The 19,965-nt window shown below is 42.0% G+C and overlaps 2 protein-coding genes across 2 annotated transcripts in view; one reads left to right on the forward strand and one right to left on the reverse strand.

Annotated features, from left to right (window-relative positions):
* Window positions 1–5,035, reverse strand: part of senp6a (SUMO specific peptidase 6a) — a 41,288-nt gene extending 36,253 nt beyond the window's left edge. The window contains exon 1 of the mRNA XM_078274338.1: window positions 4,909–5,035. Within this exon, the coding sequence (XP_078130464.1) occupies window positions 4,909–4,939 (31 nt within the window). The 5' untranslated portion in view covers window positions 4,940–5,035. The remainder of the gene's footprint in view (window positions 1–4,908) is intronic.
* A 10,124-nt stretch (window positions 5,036–15,159) lies between these two features.
* filip1b (filamin A interacting protein 1b) overlaps window positions 15,160–19,965 on the forward strand; it is a 44,388-nt gene continuing 39,582 nt past the window's right edge. Inside the window, exon 1 of the mRNA XM_078274681.1 lies at window positions 15,160–15,544. The gene's annotated coding sequence lies outside the window, so the exon portion shown is untranslated. The remainder of the gene's footprint in view (window positions 15,545–19,965) is intronic.

Here is a 19,965-nt window from a genome sequence, read left to right on the forward strand (position 1 = left end):
AGATCGTATTCTGAATGAAGCCGCCATTATGCTCGGTTGTAAAACCCGGGAGCAGCCAGACCCACGTGACGCGTTCGTCCAATCAGCTGCCGGTTTTCATTTTTTTGGGGCGACAATACAGATTAGCGGCGCCTGCTGTTATGGAGACGTATTACGTCTTGTATTGTCGCCCAAAAAATGAAAACCGGCAGCTGATTGGACGAACGCGTCACGTGGGTCTGGCTGCTGCTTCCGGATTTTGGATTTTTCAACCGGCCATTACTGGCGACTGATTCAGAATACGATCTCATATTGGACTAAAATAGTTCACCGAAACGTGTTTCTGGAAACATTTGAAGAGAGAAACAGGCCGTGCAGTTGCTGAATCCGTCTTCATTTCAGATCGACAAAGGTCAGTTTAAAAGATTTTCGTCAGATTTTGAGAGGCTTAGTCACGGTCATCCCGCTCGCCATTTCCGGGTGAGTCCCGACAGCCCTGTCTCCGACTGAGCACGTCAGGTCGGCCAAAATGAAGGCCGACAGCTCCTCCAACGGACGACGGCACGGAACACACCGACCAGACTCGAGTCATCGACCTCGCCAGACTGTCCAACGGACGATTGAGTTGGCGTGTAGCTGCCTTTAAAAGGTAAAACAGACTCTTTTCCTTTACTGTACGCCGACCAATCATGTTTACTGTCGAGCGTAGTCCCCCCCCCCCCTCCCAAAGGCCCATTCTCAGTCAGGAAAAAGCCTGCTTAGCAAAAAACAGCTGCCTGTTTTGAGTGAATTATCCATTTCAGGGGCTTTTTAAATGACAAAAAAAATAATCTTCAAAAGTTCGGAATACCATATATTAGATTATGATCCCAGAGCTCTTCTGCTTTAGTTGGTTTAGTCATCTCGTTCAATCCCGCACGAGCCAAATTAAGCCTGTTCTAATCTCTTCCAGCTGATACACAGTCAAACCCCCAAAGTCTGCCAGATTCATGCTTTGCTCCCTTTTCCAGCTTTATAAAAATCAGGAAAAAAACAATACCGTGAAAATGGTCGTGAGGGTACATTTAGACTCCCGCCGAGGAATTGGTACGCCGATTTATTTTACAACTGCCGATTTCCAGCAGGAACAAATCAATAATGGACCTTTTTCACAGCAAACATTTGCACTTATAGTCATAGTAGGAAAAGCAGTCAGCATGCACAATACCAGCACGCAGCCATCATTAATGGTTTTGTATACACCTGTGATTTTCCTACTATGACATGTCAACATGTCTGCCGTGAAAAAGGCCTACTGAGGCGACACAGGCGCGATTCATCCAAACAAGCTGAGGTGTGAGGCGCTTGTTCAGCTTGAAAGAGAACTTTGACTCTCACGTGATTCTAATCCAAACAAGCTTGTTGTCACTCACAACTCCACTCAACCCTCAGGCAGCGGATATGCAACTCATCTATATATTAAACATGCAGTTAATCTCCCAAAACATCATTTCTAATGCAACACTGGGGGCCGGTTTCACCAAAGCTGCAATTTGCTACATGAGATGATTTGATCTGTTCTTTGACATATTAAAGCGGGATTTGTGGTTCTGCGGAGGCTCCCCGCAGAGCTTTCTCCATAGCCTACGTAAGTGGCCTGAGGTTTGTACTTCTTCTGTGCGTCGATCTCTTTAAAGCTGCAGACACACCGACCACACGGCCGACCCTCGGCAGAAAAGGCAGCTGGACTGGTCAGTCTCCCCGAGTTGGTCAAAAAATGCCTCGGAACACACCAAAGAGACGAGACGAAATGTGGCTCGTTCAGAATACGATCTCATATTGGACTAAAATGATTCACCGAAACGTGTTTCTGAAAACATTTGAAGAGAGAAACAGGCCGTGCAGTTGCTGAATCCGTCTTCATTTCAGATCAACAAAAGGTCAGTTTAGAAGATTTTCCTCCGATTTTGAGAGACTCTAGTCACGCTCATCCCGCTCCCCGTTTCCAGGTTAGCTCTCCACCAATCAGAGGGGTCATTGAGTCCGACTGCCGGCAGTGCCCGACCCGCCAATTATACATGTCAAATCGCCCAAAATGAAGGCCGACGGCCCCTCGGACGGACGACGGCACGGAACACACCGAACAGACTCGAGTCACCGACCTCACCAGACTGTCAGACGGCAGATTATCGGGTTGGTGTGTCAGCGCTTTAACAGTAGTAGGGCCGGCGTGTGTGTGTGTGTGTGTGTGTGTGTGTATGTGTGGTAGAGCGACGGAGAGAGTGACGGTGATCATCTTCAGAGCGAGTAGTGACTCTAGAGTCATAGTGAGAGAAACAAAGTGTCTCCCCTGTTCTTTCTGACCACAGTGGGAACTCTGGAGCAGGAGAAGTTAACCCTCTCTTTGATCTCATGTTGTTGATGGAGAAGGAGAATCAGGAAATGAGTCAGGGGGGGAAATGCAACGCTACCAAGCCACGGCCTAGCGACGTACATCGCCGCGACGTTTAGTTACATTTTTCGAGAGGTGCACGTCAGTCTGGCTGGGGAGTTTTGTTGTAGAGCTGCAAAGATTAATTGATTAGTTGTCAACTATTAAACTAATCGCCAACTTATTTGATAATCGATTAATCGGTTTGAGTCATCTTTTGTGAAATTTATTTTATTTTATCTCGGTTTACTTTTCGGCACAGTACTACTAACTGGAGCAAAGTAAAATTCCGCCGCTGCTGAGAAACTAGTCCCTCAAAATGTAATGCGATCATTGAGATGCAAGGGTAGTTTTATTTCTAACATTATTCTATCAACATTAACATCGATAGTCTGGCGTTATAACTTATTTGCCTCGGGTGTACTGTGGAGTGGGTAAGACTGTTTAGCAGATACTGTTGACTTGCGCTAGCCTAGCATCAGCGAACTCTGCAACTGGAAGGACTGGATGAAAAGTGTTGAAAACTGTCTCCACTGATAAATAACACTCTGGCTAACTTGGAAATGTCCAAAATTCTGAACCACCCCTTTAAGAGAGATCGCTGCAGTCGGCAGCGGAAAAACAAGCTACAATGTAAGTTAAGAGGACAATTGTCCAGCTTCTGTTCTGTTTTTGCCGCTGACAGGCTCAGATCATTATTCTAAGTGTCTGACAACATTATGGGAAGGATCCCTTCAGAGATGGACCTTTAAAACTTCTTTGAGACCTTTCTGTTTAACCAGAAACAGCTCTGAAGTCGCTAGCGCTAAACCCACCAGACTCCTTTTAAAAAAACAATACTTTTAGCGTGTAAAGAGCCATCATATTTTTACATGTAAATCGGTAAACTATGTGTTTATTTAAAACAAACCTAGAGTTGTGATGGTTGAAAAAGTGGAAAGAAGACCCAAAACGCCTTTTCATAGCTTTATTTAGTTTCTGTCGACTTTGAATGAAGTGCATTTTACGATGCTAAAATGACTGTTTATTTACATGGAGTATGGTGGGTTTAGCAAACACAATTTTGAGGATGTTATGGACCTTTTTCACAGCAGACATTATGACTTGTCATAGTAGGAAAAGCACAGCTGAAATTGATAACCTTAACGATGGCTCAGTTCCATCAAGTGTCCCAGTAAGATATTTCAGTGAGTCAGCATGAACAATACCAGGACCTCTCCTAAGTGGAATGCAGCCATCAGTAATGGTTTTGAATACACCTGTGCTTTTCCTACTATGACATGTCACCATGTCTGCTGTGAAAAAGGTCTATTATGTTTAAAAAAAAAAAAGGATCTTACTCTTTAACAGAATGGTCAACTTCCTTAGAAATCCTTTCCATTAATTGTCACACACTTAGAATATTAATCATAGCCTGTCAGTGGCAAAACATGGGGGAATTTCAGTTCAAATGGGAAAAGTATTAAGAGAAATTACCCCGGTTCAAGGTGGTTTTTTTTCACTATTAATGTTAGCCAGCTAACATTTGAAGCTAGGCAGTTAGCATGCTAGTTTGGAGACTGGTGGGGTTTCACAATTGGAATTATTTTAATGTTTTTTATACATTTATTATATAATTCGGCATTACAACATATCTTTTCTTATTTTCTTTAGCACGAACAATTTCTACACAAAAGTAACTCATAATACCTACGTTATGTTGCGTTATTACTTGTAGCTAACTGAAGAACTAGTATATTTATTTATTAATCGAGTGAATATGGATGCTATTAAAGTGCAATGCAAAGCTATAAATCCGTATTATATCCACGTAGTCAGATCATGTTATAAAGAGCCTACCACTGGAGATATTTCTGTTCGTACACAGATTAAACAGATGAGATAAAATGTGTTAAATAATGAGCTTTAAGTGTTGTTGGTTTATCCTTGATCTTTGGATAGAGCCAGGCTAACGTTACCTCGTTCCCTTCGCTTCCAGTCTTTATGCTAAGCTAGTTTGGAGGCTGGTTGGGTGTCACTCAATGTTTTTTTTTTTATGTCTGTTACTAAAGGGTTGCTTGATTTTATTGTGTTGCAAAACGTTAAACGTTATGTGGTGGCTAACAGCCTAGAAAAAGGAAGGAAGGCCTGTCACCCAGCTCCCACATTGCAGACCCAGCTAGCTAGCTAATGTCAGTGCTAACGCTGCTAGCTTAACGTTAAGGTTTGCAAAAGCCCAAGATTCTGTTTAAAATCCGCCGAACCGTACCGCCCATCCATTGTTCCGTCTGTCCCCCTCCAAGGCCCAAATATGTGTCACTGTCACCGGCCTGCCAGCGCTCATTGCACCCCGGCTAGCTGAGGATGTTACGTTATGTTATGTTAACAAGCAAGCGAAGCTAACGTTAGCCTCTTAGCTCTAACTGTGCTCCACCAGCGGACCCAGAATTCTGCCTCAGCAAGCAGGAATCTGGAGCACTGTGTGCGGGTAAAAAGGCAGGTGTCCGGCCGTAGCAGCGGAGCGAAGTGTGACAGCTTACCTTCAAAGAAAAAGCTGCGATTGTGGGCCATGTTTATTCCATGATACTCCTTAGATAATAGTGTTTGCTCATCGGAGACCCGGGGCAGAGTAGCTGTAGCTCTAAAGCTGCTTCACTGCTGAAAGGAAAAGTTACCGCACAAATCCAACTCACTGCCGGAAGTCTAACAACTGGGACTTCAGAATAAAATATGTTTATGTCAATAGTAACAACCAAATGCTGACTGTGTTGTGGAGCTCTAAATGTTTACTGTAGCTACGTGTTAGTCTGTGCACAGATCATTTGTAAGTTTATTAAATGTAAAACAAACCAAAGTAGATCAGTGGGCAATTCCTTAATTCTTTGCCATAGTATTTAACTACCCTGTATGCTACAACTACAGCATAATAGAGTTCCTGTACTTCAGTTAAGGCTTTTGGTTTTGGTGTGCCATCCCAAGATTTTCAGTGGCCCCTTCTGGCCACCCCTAGGAAAATCCCTGGAGGCGCCACTGAGTACAGTCCACATTAGAGCTGCAAAGATTAATCGATAAATTCTCAACTATTAAATTGTCACCAACTGATGATAATCCATTAATCCGTTTGAGTAATTCTTTTTTAGGAAAAAAAGTAAAAATTCTCTGATTCCAACTTTTCTTTTTATTAACAGTTTTTTTTTAAAGACTGAGACTTTGAGGAGTTGAGACCGTGTCAAGACCAAGACTTTGAGGGGTTGAGACAGAGTCAAGACCAAGACTTTGAGTGGTTGAGACCGAGACAAGACCAAGACGTTGAGGGGTTGAGACCACGTCAAGACCAAGACTTTGAGGGGTTGAGACAGAGTCAAGACCAAGACTTTGAGGGGTTGAGACCACGTTAAGACCAAGACGTTGAGGGGTTGAGACTAGAGACAAGACCAAGACTTTGAGGGGTTGAGACAGAGTCAAGACCAAGACTTTGAGCAGTTGAGACAGAGATAAGACCAAGACTTTGAGGGGTTGAGACAGAGTCAAGACCAAGACTTTGAGGGGTTGAGACCATGTCAAGACCAAGACTTTGAGGGGTTGAGACAGAGTCAAGACTGAGACTTTGAGGGGTTGAGACCACGTTAAGACCAAGACTTTGAGGGGTTGAGACAGAGATAAGACCAAGACTTTGAGGGGTTGAGACAGATGTCAAGACCAAGACTTTGAGGGGTTGAGACCATGTCAAGACCAAGACTTTGAGGGGTTGAGACAGAGTCAAGACTGAGACTTTGAGGGGTTCAGACCGCATCAAGACCAAGACTTTGAAGGGTTCAGATTGAGTCAAGACCATGACTAGACCAGCGAGAGTCCCACACTGCATGACACGATAAAATGAGGAAAATGCTAACCATAGGCACTCCTCAAATTGATCTGAAAGATACACATTCCAATAAAAAAAGCAGGTGTATTGCACAAACTTATGCTTTATGCAGATGATATATTACCTTTTGTGTCTGAACCTATAGATCAATACCCTGTCTACTGGGGATCATTGACTCTTTCTTGAAATGTTCAGGTTATAGGGTAAATTGGTCCAAGTCAGAAGCGTTACCTCTAACAGCAGTGCCCCGTAACAGCTTTCCAATCAGGTGCATTTCAGTTGCCAAGCATGGTTACATCTGGGTATCTCACTCCCTCCCCATTAAAAGACCTAGTTGAAGTTAATTTGGATCCATTATTTAATAAAATATTTTGTGAATTAATCACAAAATAAACACCCACAGAAAAAAATTAAGATTCTTCTTCATTCACCGCTTTTATTGCCATAAGTAGGGCTGTGTATTGTTAAAAAAAATTCCAGTACCGGTATCAATACCAATACCGTGACTTTGATACAGATTCCTAAACAATACTCCTAAACAAAAATAAATTACATTACACATTACGGCACACATCTTATTATGTATGTTTCAGCTCCTACTACGTGAGTCCCGTCTCTGTGTAACATAGAGTTTTTCCTGTGTCTCTACGACGTGTAATGTTAGACAGCCAATCACGGACATCATCAGATCTTGGTAGAAGCATGCTGCGTGCTGATTGGCTCACTGACGCTAATGAGATTTACTCCTTAGGTATTGAAATTGGGTATTGAATAGTCTCGCTTTGCCAGACCCTCCTCCAAAGCACGCTGAAGGAAGGTCTGGCTACTACATAGCATTCGGGTATGGGAGGAAAACTTGTACTTGTACTTGTAACAGTATTTTTACAGTGTGGTATTAGTATTTTTTACTGAAGTAAAGGATCAGAATACTTTTTCCACCGCTGGTTCAGGCTAACATATATCATGTTAACCCTAACTTCTTCGTTTTATTTTGAAGGTTATTTCCGGAAGTCTAATGTCTAACATCGGTGAATAAGGTTGCCTACTAACCTGCACGGCTCTGTGCACGAGCCTGGAGTTTGTGTATGTCATCTTTTTACTCCGACACAGACAGACACACAGATGTGTTTGTTTTTCTGCAGGAATGTTAATTCAAAAATCATTTACCAGGCAGAATATTTAAAGAAATAAAGCGTCAGAAAGAAAAAATAAGCTATGTGTATATGTATTTGGCATTGCTACCATATGATATATAAGAGATATAATTATTGGGTCATACTTTGATATGAGAGAGAGAGAGAGAGAGAGAGAGAGAGAGAGAGAGAGAGAGAGAGAGAGAGAGAGAGAGAGAGAGAGCGAGAGAGCGAGGGAGAGAGAGAGAGAGAGAGAGAGATAAGGAGAGAGAGAGAGACAGAGAGAGAGAGAGAGAGACAGAGAGAGAGAGAGACAGAGAGAGAGAGAGAGAGAGAGAGAGAGAGAGAGAGAGAGAGAGAGAGAGAGAGAGAGAGAGAGAGAGAGAGAGAGAGAGAGAGAGAGAGAGAGAGAGAGAGAGAGAGAGAGATAGGGAGAGACAGAGAGAGACAGAGAGAGAGAGAGAGAGACAGAGAGAGAGAGAGAGAGAGAGAGAGAGAGAGAGAGAGAGAGAGGGAGAGAGAGAGAGAGAGAGAGAGAGAGAGAGAGAGAGAGAGAGAGAGAGAGAGAGAGAGAGAGAGAGAGAGAGAGAGAGAGAGAGAGACAGAGAGAGAGGGAGAGAGAGACAGAGAGAGAGGGAGAGAGAGATAGGGAGAGAGAAAAAAAAAGAAAATGTCAAAAAGATCGTACATTTCAATAACATTTAAAATATCTTTTTAAAAATGTAACATTTTCAGAAAGAAATGCTATATTTCAAGAAAAAAAGTTGTTGCAAAGAAAAACTGCCATGTGATAATCTGAGATATATTAAATTAATTCATTTTAAGAGAGAGCAAAAAAGAAAAATGTCAAAAAGATCTTTTTTTTTGTTTCATTTCATTCATTTCAAGGACATAGTTGAAATATTTATATATATTTTTTAAAGTTGTTAGACTTCAAGAAAAAAAGTTGTTGCCAAGAAAGCACTGCCATATGATACTCATATATATACATACATATATATTCACTGAGTCGTACTTTATCATAAGAGAGAGAGAGAAAAAGAAATGCCAGGCATCAATGTGGGGTTTTACGAGATGATAGGAGCTACAGTAGATGGCGATGTTCCTCACCGTCAGTATCATGATGTCACTGCAGGGAGTTTATAATGACTTAGAGCAGGGGCCACACTGGGAGAGAATGAGAATCACATTAAGGGCCAGACATGTCGAGTTTATAGACATGCTTTTATTTAATCGAAAAAGTCAAATATTTGTGACCTTAAGCACATATTGACCTATTGCATGTCTCATATAGCCTTCTCGCATACATTTTACAGACATAAAGCCATAAAAAAAGTCAGGAAAAAGTTCCTTAGCCATTATAGAGTTTAGCAAATCAAGCAAAACAATGATTACATGTTGGAAAAAATCGCCCAAAATGTAAAAAAAGCGACAAAAACTTCAAAAAAAAAAAACTTCAATAATGTAGTAAATAGCCACAAACTGTGAATAAGTGACAGCGTGGACTTCTTTAATCTCCCAAAACCCTTTGGGAGACTTTTGCTGTCAAAAATAGCAACAAAAACGTCAAAAAAGCGACAAAAACATGTTTAAAAAAAAGGGGCAAAAAAGTTGATAAAGCACCAAAAACTTCTAAAGAATTGATCGAAAAAAGTGATACAAATGTCAAAAAGTGACTGTGAATCTCATTCTATGGACAATTTCTGTTAAAATACACACACACACACACACACACACACACACACACACACACACACACACACACACACACACATATAACTGTTAATACACAGATATTTCTTAGAGTGCATGTTTCAGTCTGAACTAAAGAGCTGGACGGACATTGCCCTCCATAGAGTCATGCCGGATAAAATGTCTTAAAAAAATGCAACACTGGAATAACAATTGATGTGTTTCCGCTCGTTCAGCACACCCTGACTTCCTCCTGCACTCACACGCCCAGCAAACAGCTGCCACCATTCATGTGCTTTCATTCTCCGTTAATTTGAATGAAAGAACTGCTGTTTGATAATCATCTCAGTGCTTTAACGAGGGGGAGGCCATGACTCAAGTCACTCTAACGAGCTGTGAATTATCAGGAACTCTGTAAACTGATGGAAACTGTGCTGGGCTCTCGTCTCTGGCAGGAGCTGGAGTGTTAAAGATACAGTTATTTCTTTTGTTTCCAAGAGTTAGAGAAGACTAGGGGTGCAACGGATCACAAAACTCACGGTTCAGATCGGATACATTTTCGGATCAGCACAAAAAGGGGGGGACAATAGCCTGTATGTTATATTTTTTTAAATGCTTTCCATTAATTACTTAAAGAACACAGTGTGTTAAAGCCTGGGAGCAATGTTTCGCTTTTCCCGGGGAAAATAAAAGGGCTTTCATCATAGAAAATACCGCAAGAAATTTTGACAGTGTGTCTACTACTTGGTGCACATCTGAATAACACTGGCCGACAGTAAATCTGCTGTTTGACATGTCCTGTAAAGAGAGGACAACACGGCCTACAGTAAAGAGTCTCCATGATAGGAGGAGGAGTTTGTGTTTGGTTATTCAGAATTTTCAAGAAACTATTCAAACTTTAAAATGTTCCACATCTTTCATACATTCAGGGTAGTATTCAACTTTCAAATCACATTAATACTTAACATATTCAACCTTCTTTGAGACTTTGAAAAAAATCCCTTCTGACATTTTTACATTAGTGTGTTTTGGATAGTGTTCAGACTCATAGTGGCATTATTTAAGGCACAGTGAGCTTCCAAGTGAAGCCATGTCCAACTGCTGCACTGCCTCATACTAGAAATACCAGGAGAACAGAAACAGGCCCTTTCATCCCAACCACAATCTTTTTCCTAAACTTAACTAGTCGTCGCCGCGTAACGTTCACTTATTGTCACCTAAACTTAACTGTAATGTCCGCCGAAACCACCGGCAGCTCACAGTGCCCTGTTCCCGTCTCAAACCCCCTATTCTTGGGTAACATAACTACCAACTGCCGCTGATACGACGGAGCTCTGTAGCCGGCGTCACGACTTTTCAAAATCTTCTGCTCTACTAACTACTATCTAACGGGGAGCATCTAACGGAGCATCTCACGGAGCATGTTAAAAGCAGTTGTTGGAGACGCCCATGGCTACTGGAGGAGCGGAAGTACTTGAGAGCTACAGAGCTCCGTCGAATCAGCGGCAATTGGTTGTTGAGTTACCCAAGAATAAGGGGCTTTGAGCCAGGTACAGGGCACCCTGAGCTTCCGTTAGTTTCGGCTGACATTATGGTTAAGGCGACAAAAAGTGACCGTCATGCAACGACGACAGTTAAGTTTAGGCACCAAAACGACTAGTTAAGTTCAGGAAAAAGATTTGGATTAAAGACTCCCAAGGAACACGCATTTCCAGGGTGAAAGTCCTTTGTTTGCCCCATCAAAGCGAACTCCGCTCCCAGGCTTCAACACACTGTGTTCTTTAAGTAATAAATGGAAAGCATTTAAAAAATATATATATATATATATATATTTTGTCTCCCCTTTTTGTACTGATCCGAAAATTGATCCCTAAGTTTTGTCATCTGTTGCACCCCTATTCAGTTCTATTCATTGTGGCTTTAATGTAGAAAACTATACGTTTTAAGTTGCAATATAATGACAAGTAAGACGTCCGACAACTGCTGTGTGGTTTTTTTGTGAGAAAAATGGACGAGTTGTGTGTGTGTGTGTGTGTGTGTGTCTGCATGGGTGCGTGTGTGTGTGCCTGCGTACGTGCATGTGTGCGTACTTGCGTCTGTGTATGTGTCCGTACGTGCGTGTGTGTGTGTGCATGGGTGCGTGTGTACGTGTGTGCGTGTGTGCATGTGTGTGTGCGTGTATGTGTGCATGGGTGCGTGCGTGGGTGTGTGTGTGTGCATGGGTGCGTGTGTGTGTGTGTGTGCCTGCGTACGTACATCTGTGCGTACTTGCGTGTGTGTATGTGTCCGTACGTGTGTATGTGTCCGTACGTGCGTGTGTGTGTGCATGGGTGCGTGTGTGTACATGTGTGCGTTGGTGCGTGTGTGTGTGCGTGTATGTGTGCATGGGTGCGTGTGTGTGTGTTTGTGTAGCCATCCAACAGTTGTTTCATTTCTTGGTGATGATAATGTGAGAATGATCCTTCACACACCATCATGTCTCTGTGTGTGTAGACATATTCAACACTTTCGTAACATTGAATATTTCCAGGAAGAAGTGAAATCTCTGCAGGACATGACCTCCAGAAAGCCGTTTTTTGGCTCTTTCTTCTTTGTTTTGTGAAATATTATGATTTGAGATTCCTTTACTGTGTTTATTCATGAACTGAATTCTAAAACCTTGCTGTGTGACACACCACACTGACTGTAACATCAGCTGGGTTGTGTCTGCAGAAGCTGGACGTCACTGTCAGGGACCAAGCAGTCCGGAGGACAAGAGTTTTTGTTGAAAAAGAGGGGTTTTTATTCACCCAAAAAATACAAAACAATATAAAACAAGAACTTTATATCTAGGACTATAAAATAGGTCAACAAACTATAACCATACTCAACATTGCAGAACCTAAATCAGAATCAGAAACGTTGTTTTGCCAAGGAATTTGCCTTGGTGGTCAGTGCATACATAAACAAACAAAGATATTGAACATTAATATGAAATAAACAATAAATACAGAAACAGATATATGCAAAACAGCTGTTTAACACAAGAAAAAAGAGGCTGAATGAGACAAAGGGGGCATATATGGGGTCTGCCCTATGGTCACACATCCCAATGGTCCCACAGCCCTATGTTCCCAAAATCCCAATGGTCCCACATCCCAATGGTCCCACAGCCCTATGTTCCCAAAATCCCAATGGTCCCACATCCCAATGGTCCCACAGCCCTATGGTCCCACAGCCCTATGTTCCCACATCCCAATGGTCCCACAGCCCTATGTTCCCACAGCCCTATGTTCCCACAGCCCTATGGTCCCACAGCCCTATGTTCCCACAGCCCAATGGTCCCACATCCCAATGGTCCCACAGCCCTATGTTCCCACATTTCTAAGAATTTGTTTTCCACTGAAAATTAGGCCCTATGTTTATTCATTTCTAAGATTTTTCTTAAAATTCGGCCCTATGTTCCCACAGCCCTATGGGTTAGGGTTAGGGTTACTGTGGGTTAGGGTTAGGGGGTTAGGTTACTGTGGGAACATAGGGCCTAATTTTGAAAAAATTCTTAGAAATGTGGGAACATAGGGCTGTGGGAACATAGGCACGCTCCTGCATATATACAGGCTTGGCCGAACCAAATTCCACACAAGGGGGAAAACGTTACTGATAATATAGATTGAATCATCTAAGATTAGCTAACGGTTAACGTTAGCTGTCTCTTCCCTGGAGACTCAATCAGGTAGCTAACGTTAACAAAAAGTGTTGGGAAACGACACCTGTGGCCGTTCCGTCGGGTCATTTGTCCAGTCACTTATACTGTACAGACAATTGGACCCAATACGGCTCAGTTTTGTTTAATGTATCTTGCTCTGTCAAGCTGCAAAAGGGCTTTTGAGAAGTCCATACTGGGTTAACGCTGTGTTATCTGGTCAGGGGGAAAGGATGGTTTCCTCCCACGGCGACTCCGCCACAAGCCATGCCCCAGTGTATGGGTGTCTTATCCAAAATGAAACATTTCTACCCAGCCTCTGTTATTAAAAAAAATAAATAAAAATGATTTAGAGGATTGTGCAGCCTGGATGTCTGATTGTTTGTATGGCATTGTATGCATTATTGGATTAAATGGACATGTGATTTCCATTTAAAACAAATTCAATTTGATTTGAAAATAAAATCCCCCAAATCCAGCCTGACACATTTAGTATTGAGAGAGAGAGAGAGAGAGAGAGAGAGAGAGAGAGAGAGAGAGAGAGAGAGAGAGAGAGAGAGAGAGAGAAAGAGAGAGAGAGAGAGAGAGAGAGAGAGAGAGAGAGAGAGAGAGAGAGAGAGAGAGAGAGAGAGAGAGAGAGAGAGAGAGAGAGAGAGAGAGAGAGAGAGAGAGACAGAGAGAGAGAGAGAGGGAGAGAGGGAGAGAGAGAGAAAGAGAGAGAGACAGAGAGAGAGAGAGAGAGAGAGAGAGAGAGAGAGAGAGAGAGAGAGAGAGAGAGAGAGAGAGAGAGAGAGAGAGAGAGAGAGAGAGAGAGAGAGAGGGAGAGAGAGAGAGAGAGAGAGAGAGAGAGAGAGAGGAGAGAGAGAGAGTAGAGGGAGAGAGAGATGGAGCGAGAGAGAGAGAGAGAGAGAGAGAGAGAGAGAGAGAGAGAGAGACAGAGAGAGAGAGAGAGAGAGAGAGAGAGAGAGAGAGAGAGAGAGAGAGAGAGAGAGAGAGAGAGAGAGAGAGAGAGAGAGAGAGAGAGAGAGAGAGAGGGAGAGGGAGAGAGAGAGAGAGAGAGAGAGAGAGAGAGAGAGAGAGAGCGAGAATTTAGAGTAAAGGTTTGTGGCTTTGAGAAATAGAAAGTACAACAACCTATTGAGTCAGTGTTGGAATGTAACTAAGTACATTTACTCCAGTACTGTACTGTTAAGTACAAATGTTGAGGTACTTACTTAGTACATTCATCTGACAGCTTTAGTTACTAGTTATTTTACACATTAAGATTTTATGTTAATTATATATACATTTTTATAGTTTTATTCTAAATGAAACTAACCAACAATATAACGGCCTACAAGTCCAACTAAAATGATCAGACCATTAAACACACAACTGTTTGGATCCTTTACACTTTCTAAAATGGGAGGACAGTTCTGCACTCACTCACTTTAGTACTTTTACTTTTAAAAGTCTACATTCTTTTTAATGCAGGACTTGTACTTGTTACAGAGTATTTTTTTCAGTATAGTATTAGTACTTTTACTTGAGTAAAAGATCTGAATACTTCTTCCACCGCTGAAAGTAATAACTAATGCAAACCTCATAAAAAAAAAACACAAAACAGAGACAGACAGACAGACAGATAGACAGACAGACAGACAGAGATAGCTTTTATCGGGCTAAAAACAGCACCACACTTCCACGGTAGCATAATGAGGGTCCCTACATGTTGAACGACGAACGCCGTGCTTGAGCTCTGTTACTGGTTACTGGTTACACAGCGTTCGTCGTTCGACTGATCGTGACTGTTTTCCCAAGATGGCGTCTGCCTGTATACATAGTTTCTAAACTATCTTTTTAATAAACTGTCTGTACACTTACAAAGTTCTCAATGCTTCGGTTAACATGTAGGGACCCTCATTATGCGACCGTGGAAGTGAGGTGATATTTTGAGCCCTGTTAGTGATATAGAAATAGCCATTTATTTTTACTTTACCAGTGCCCCGACGACTAGCATTATAAGCTAATTAGCGGTTTGCACTAAAACTGGTCACATTCGATTAGCATGAAAACATATTCCAGAGAACGGTCGACTCGGTACACATGTGTTATTGACCCCTAGGTTCATTTTGCGCCGGATTTTTCCTTTAACTAAAAAAATGCCAAAGAGTGTTAGTTTTACATTCAAATTGGACACTAAAAGGGGAGTTTGATAGCAGCATAAATACTATTATTGCACATATTGAATGGCGGCATATAAAAACAGTTATTGCACGTTTAAAAAGAGCTGAGCCAAGCCAAGCCAAAGCCAAGCCAAAGCCAAGCCCCTGGCTGTGAGAAAGGAGGAGCACCGGCTGATAGCTCAGCTGTTGTGGGTTTGTTAAAGCCTCAGTCAGTCAGTTCAGCTGCTAACACAGACTGAGAGCACATGTTATATATAGAGCACACTCTCAGAGAGGAGAACTGATTTAAATGCAACTGAAAGAAAGACTCTCTCTCTCTCTCTCTCTCTCTCTCTCTCTCTCTCTCTCTCTCTCTCTCTCTCTCAGTTCTTACTCTTAGTCTCTCGCCCGGTGAGTTCACAGACCAAACTTGGAGAGGACGAAGCTCCACACCGCTCCGTTACTGCGCCTCCAACTTTGGCAAACGGCGTGTAGAAGAAAGAAACTACAGAGGGACTTTAAAGGACAGAAGACATTTCTGAGAGAATCCCATAAACACAGAGATTTCGTGAGAGCCGTCAGTGAACTCATCAAACAGGACTGGAGCCGGTGGGTTTTTTGGGATCTGAACAGCTGTGACACATCTGGCGCTGAGACCAGGTAAAGTGATGTCGTCACTGACAGGTGTTTGTTTACCTGTGACCATAGGCTAATTTACAAGGGGAGGGGCAGGGGGAGGGGGATTCCTTCTAATAATCAAATCTGGCCAGTGCAACCCCCTCCCCAAAAAACAATTATAATTTCCTTTACATACTGTAAATAAAGACATTTGCAACATAAATAGATGCAGAAAAGGCACAAATTGTTGCAGAAAAATTCACCAGAATACAGAAAATGATGTGTTTGACGTGGAGATCTCAACCCCCCCCCCCCCCCCCCAATGTGGAACCCATAGGTGACGCCCTTGCCTGTGATACTTATTATTATTATTGATTAATTATGTTTCATAAATGTTTTGAAAAGTTTGGAAGAACAAAACGTTATATGCGTAACAATCTACGATTAACAATACTCAAATATTGTGTTTGGAATCTATAAATAACAAAAATAAAAATATTGAATAAAAAAGTAAAAATCATTACTAAAAAACTCCTAAAAATGCAAACAACAAAGCATGTGAGAAAGTAAATGCTTATCACACTTTTAAAATATTGTTAATAATGAAAAGATGATTGTCTGACATGGATGATATCAGTACTGAGGTGATTTGTCGATGAATAGACTTTAGAAAAGTAAGTCTTTTTTTTAGCTAGAAAGTCATATTACCAAATTAAATTTGGTTAAATTGAAGATTTGGGGGGTTTTAATCAGAAAAAGTATATAAATATAAAACAATCTGTGCTTAAAGTACATACATAAGTCCAAGTGGGAGAAACAAGGCAGTCGAAAAAAACGATATTTTTATATTCTTATTTCAAGTCAAGTTTATTCATACAGAAATCCAAAGTTTGAGGGCTTTAAAATCTGTATAATACACAACATCCACTAAGCATTGACCCCCAAATTATGATCCGGAAAACTCCCCAAAAAACCTTCAACAAGAAAAAACGAGGACGCAACAGATGTTGTATAAACAGATAAGACAGACGTAACAGACGCAGGCGGTCTGTTTTTAAAGTCAATTAAGTCCATAAAAGATAATATTAAGTAAATAAAGTGTAATACGTTGAAGTATTTGGGACAAGAAATGTTTGGAGTGATGATTTACTGGAATGAACTGTTCACCAACTAAACCCCGTTGAGTGTCTGAGTGTTGTTCATCCTGACTCATGAATGCAGCGGCTGTGTGACGCTCACACTGTGACTCAGTGAGTTATGACTCCCTTCATTCACAGCGCAGTGAATGCTTGTTTCAGGAAGTCGTACATTAGACAGCGTTCATTTAATAGATCTTTGACCAGAGTACTTAAGCTCGGCTCTCTCCGGGGGGTGGGGTTGTGATATGTGGCTGCAGAAAACAGAGAAGAGGTGATGCAGAAGACAAAACACAGCTCCATGTAAAGTCATGGAGACTTCTGTTAAAACAGGGGTCTTCAATGTTTTTTAAGCCAAGGACCCCTTAAAGCTATAGTGCGTAGCTTCTGTCTCCCCCATGAGGAATTCTAAGTAATGACAACAAAACTGTCGGCGCGTCGACATGATACAAGCCTTCTGTTATCGCGCACAGCCCCCCACCGCTCCTCCACTCAGTTGCTAGTAGCCAAGGAGACACGGAAGATTAAAAAAACATGATGGACTCTTCAGAAGAGGTCATTATCTTCACTTGAGTTTCTGCGCGGGAAAGTCACCGGACGCCACAATCTTCTGAACATAGTCATACTGAGAAATCCAGAGAGAGTTGTGTGGAGCTGATAGTCTTAATTAGCTTTGTAGCAACTCATTTGGCAATGGCTTGAATGTAACGGTCGTTTATTAATATCAGAAAGAGCCACTCCTTTGGTCCTGACCGAAATATCTCAACAACTATTGGATGGATTGCAATGACATTTTGTACAGACGTTCATGAATCCTATACAGACTTTAGTGTCTTTTCATCTAACTCCAACATGGAGTTGACATTTGAAGTTTTTAGTGAAATGTCTTAAAACTATTTGAGGGATTGCATGACATTTGGTACATATATTCCAGTCCTCCAAACCACACAACGATATACTGTGGGTTGTGTATTGGTCCCCTCTAATACGACCCACAGGAGCGTTTCATTGATTAGCGCCCCCTAGTGATGGCAGAAAGTACGACCTCATATCTAAACCAGACACTGTAAAGTTTGTGGTTTTAAACACGTCAATCACGTTGTGAAACAGTCACAGTTTGGTTAGGTTTATGCATCAAAACTACTTAGTTAAGTTTAGAAAAAGATCATGGTTTGTGTTAAAATGGGTTAGGTTTAGGGTCAGGGTTAGGGGTCAGGTTTAGGGGTTAGGGGTTAGAGTTATGTAGTTCCGTTTTTTCCGTTAGTTCTGTAAAGTAAAAAAAAACTAGCAGTTTACCTATATTTTCAAACAGGACATGATCCCCGTTCTCCTGAGTGAAAGTCCTGTTTGTTTGATCCATTGCTTACGCGGAAATTCTATAACTGTCTGTGCTTGGAACCTCGACGGAGGTGATACTAAAAAAAGTACCTGTTGGCAGGTACCAGGGACCTTTTTTCATAATGGAAAAACAAAAAAAGGCGAGTAGAGTCGAGGCGAGTCGAGCAGATACCATGTAATGGAAAAACGACGTTAGTCTTTTTAGACAAAGTTAGTGAATGCTCTTATTAACAGAGCGACCTTGCTGTGGTTCAGTGTTTTGCTCAATGCAACGATGTCTGCTGTTAACGTCATCCCAATGTCAGGACAGTCCATCTACGTTCCAGACGATGGGCTTTGGATTTGATCCAAACAGTAAACAGAGGAGCTTTTTGGCTCGACCTCCTGTGTTATTGTACCCAGCATGCTTTGCCCTGCCCATATCTCCAGGGATCTTTCTCTCCATTAATAGCTTGTTTTTCCACTGTTTTTATTGCTAAGTTATTTTGAAGCCTTTTTCTAAAATATGTGGAAAGGGATTATCTTCAACAGAACACTCACCAACTTTCAGTTTATTATATATTTGTAGTTGGAAAATCCCCCAAAGCTCTGGGTCATATAGATGTCACCTCTATCATTGTATTTGTTTCCTGTCCCGTCTGTCAGCAGGTTATATTAAACTCAAATTGATCAAGAGTTTTCTGTGAAATGTGTTGGGCGGATCGGCTCTGGGCCAACAGACCACTGATTAGGTTCTGGGGATGATCCAATTTAGGGATTTTCCACAAGTTGTGGTCAAAATATCAGTTTCACTTGTGTGAACAGTTTTTGGGTGTATCGTAATTGTAATTGTTGATCACCGCCGATCACACTTTTACCTTTAAATGATCATTACACCAACATACTGCTTCATGTGTTTTGTCCATCCGTCTCTTCAGATCTGGCCCCCAGGAAGTGCGCCGGGCTTTGAAGCCAATTTGATATAGCAGGCAAATGGTGGAATTGCAACTTCCGTGTCTGTCACATGATGAAGCCTGTTCTCATGTTCCTTGGGAGCGATTTAATTCCTAACCACGATCTTTTTCTGAAACTTAACTTGTTATTTTGGTGCCTAGACGTAACTTTCTCACTTTTTCTTGACTATACTTAACCGTAATCTCCACTGCAGCTCGCAGTGCTCTGTACCCGGCTCAAAGTCACCTATTCTCGGGTAACTGAACCACCAACTACCGCTGACCTGACGGAGCGCCATGCGAAGCGCCGTAGCAAAATGTCGCTGAGCTCTGTAGCGGCTAAACACACCAACTAACTGCTGCTGATACGACCGAGCTGTGACGGAGCTCTGTAGCAGGCATCACAAAGCTCTGTAGCGGCTTAAACATCTAGCAACTGCCTATCCTACGAACCCGTTCATGAGAATGCGTTGCGTGATGCCATGCGGCCCAAAACCTTTTCCGACAGACTAACTGTACATGGCAAAAAAGAGACGTCTGTAAATTGGTGGGTAAATGTTTTTTAAGCGTCACAACCCCCACGAAATGACTTGTTACACTTTCAGAATTTGATCCATTCGGTCCGATAACATTTGGAAAGTCTTTAAAGACGATTAAATCATTTAACCCCCATTCAAGTTAGCAGAGCGCTAAACCGGTGGTCTCTAGTGCACCTGCTCTATGGGCCGCACAGTGCAGAAGCAGCGGCCATCATCTGGGTCATTTTATATGCAGAAGTTGAATTCTTTTGGCTTCATGCGCCACTGAGCAACTCTTACAGGAATCAATGGGGCTCTACCTCGAACGCTGGGATCAGGTCTTATTATACATCAATGATCCAGACGTGTTGATCCACAACAAGCCTCCAAAACAGCTTCTGTTCTCATCGTCATAGATTCTCTAAGTTTCTGAGGTCTACAAAAGGCATTTCTCGAAAAGATATTCCCGCTATCACTTTTCCAACAGGTGGTCAGATGAGTGAGGGCCATTTGCAGTGGTGGAATGTAACTAAGTACAT

This window comes from Sander vitreus, chromosome 18, assembly GCF_031162955.1.
Source record: "Sander vitreus isolate 19-12246 chromosome 18, sanVit1, whole genome shotgun sequence".
Taxonomy (NCBI): Eukaryota; Metazoa; Chordata; class Actinopteri; order Perciformes; family Percidae; genus Sander; species Sander vitreus.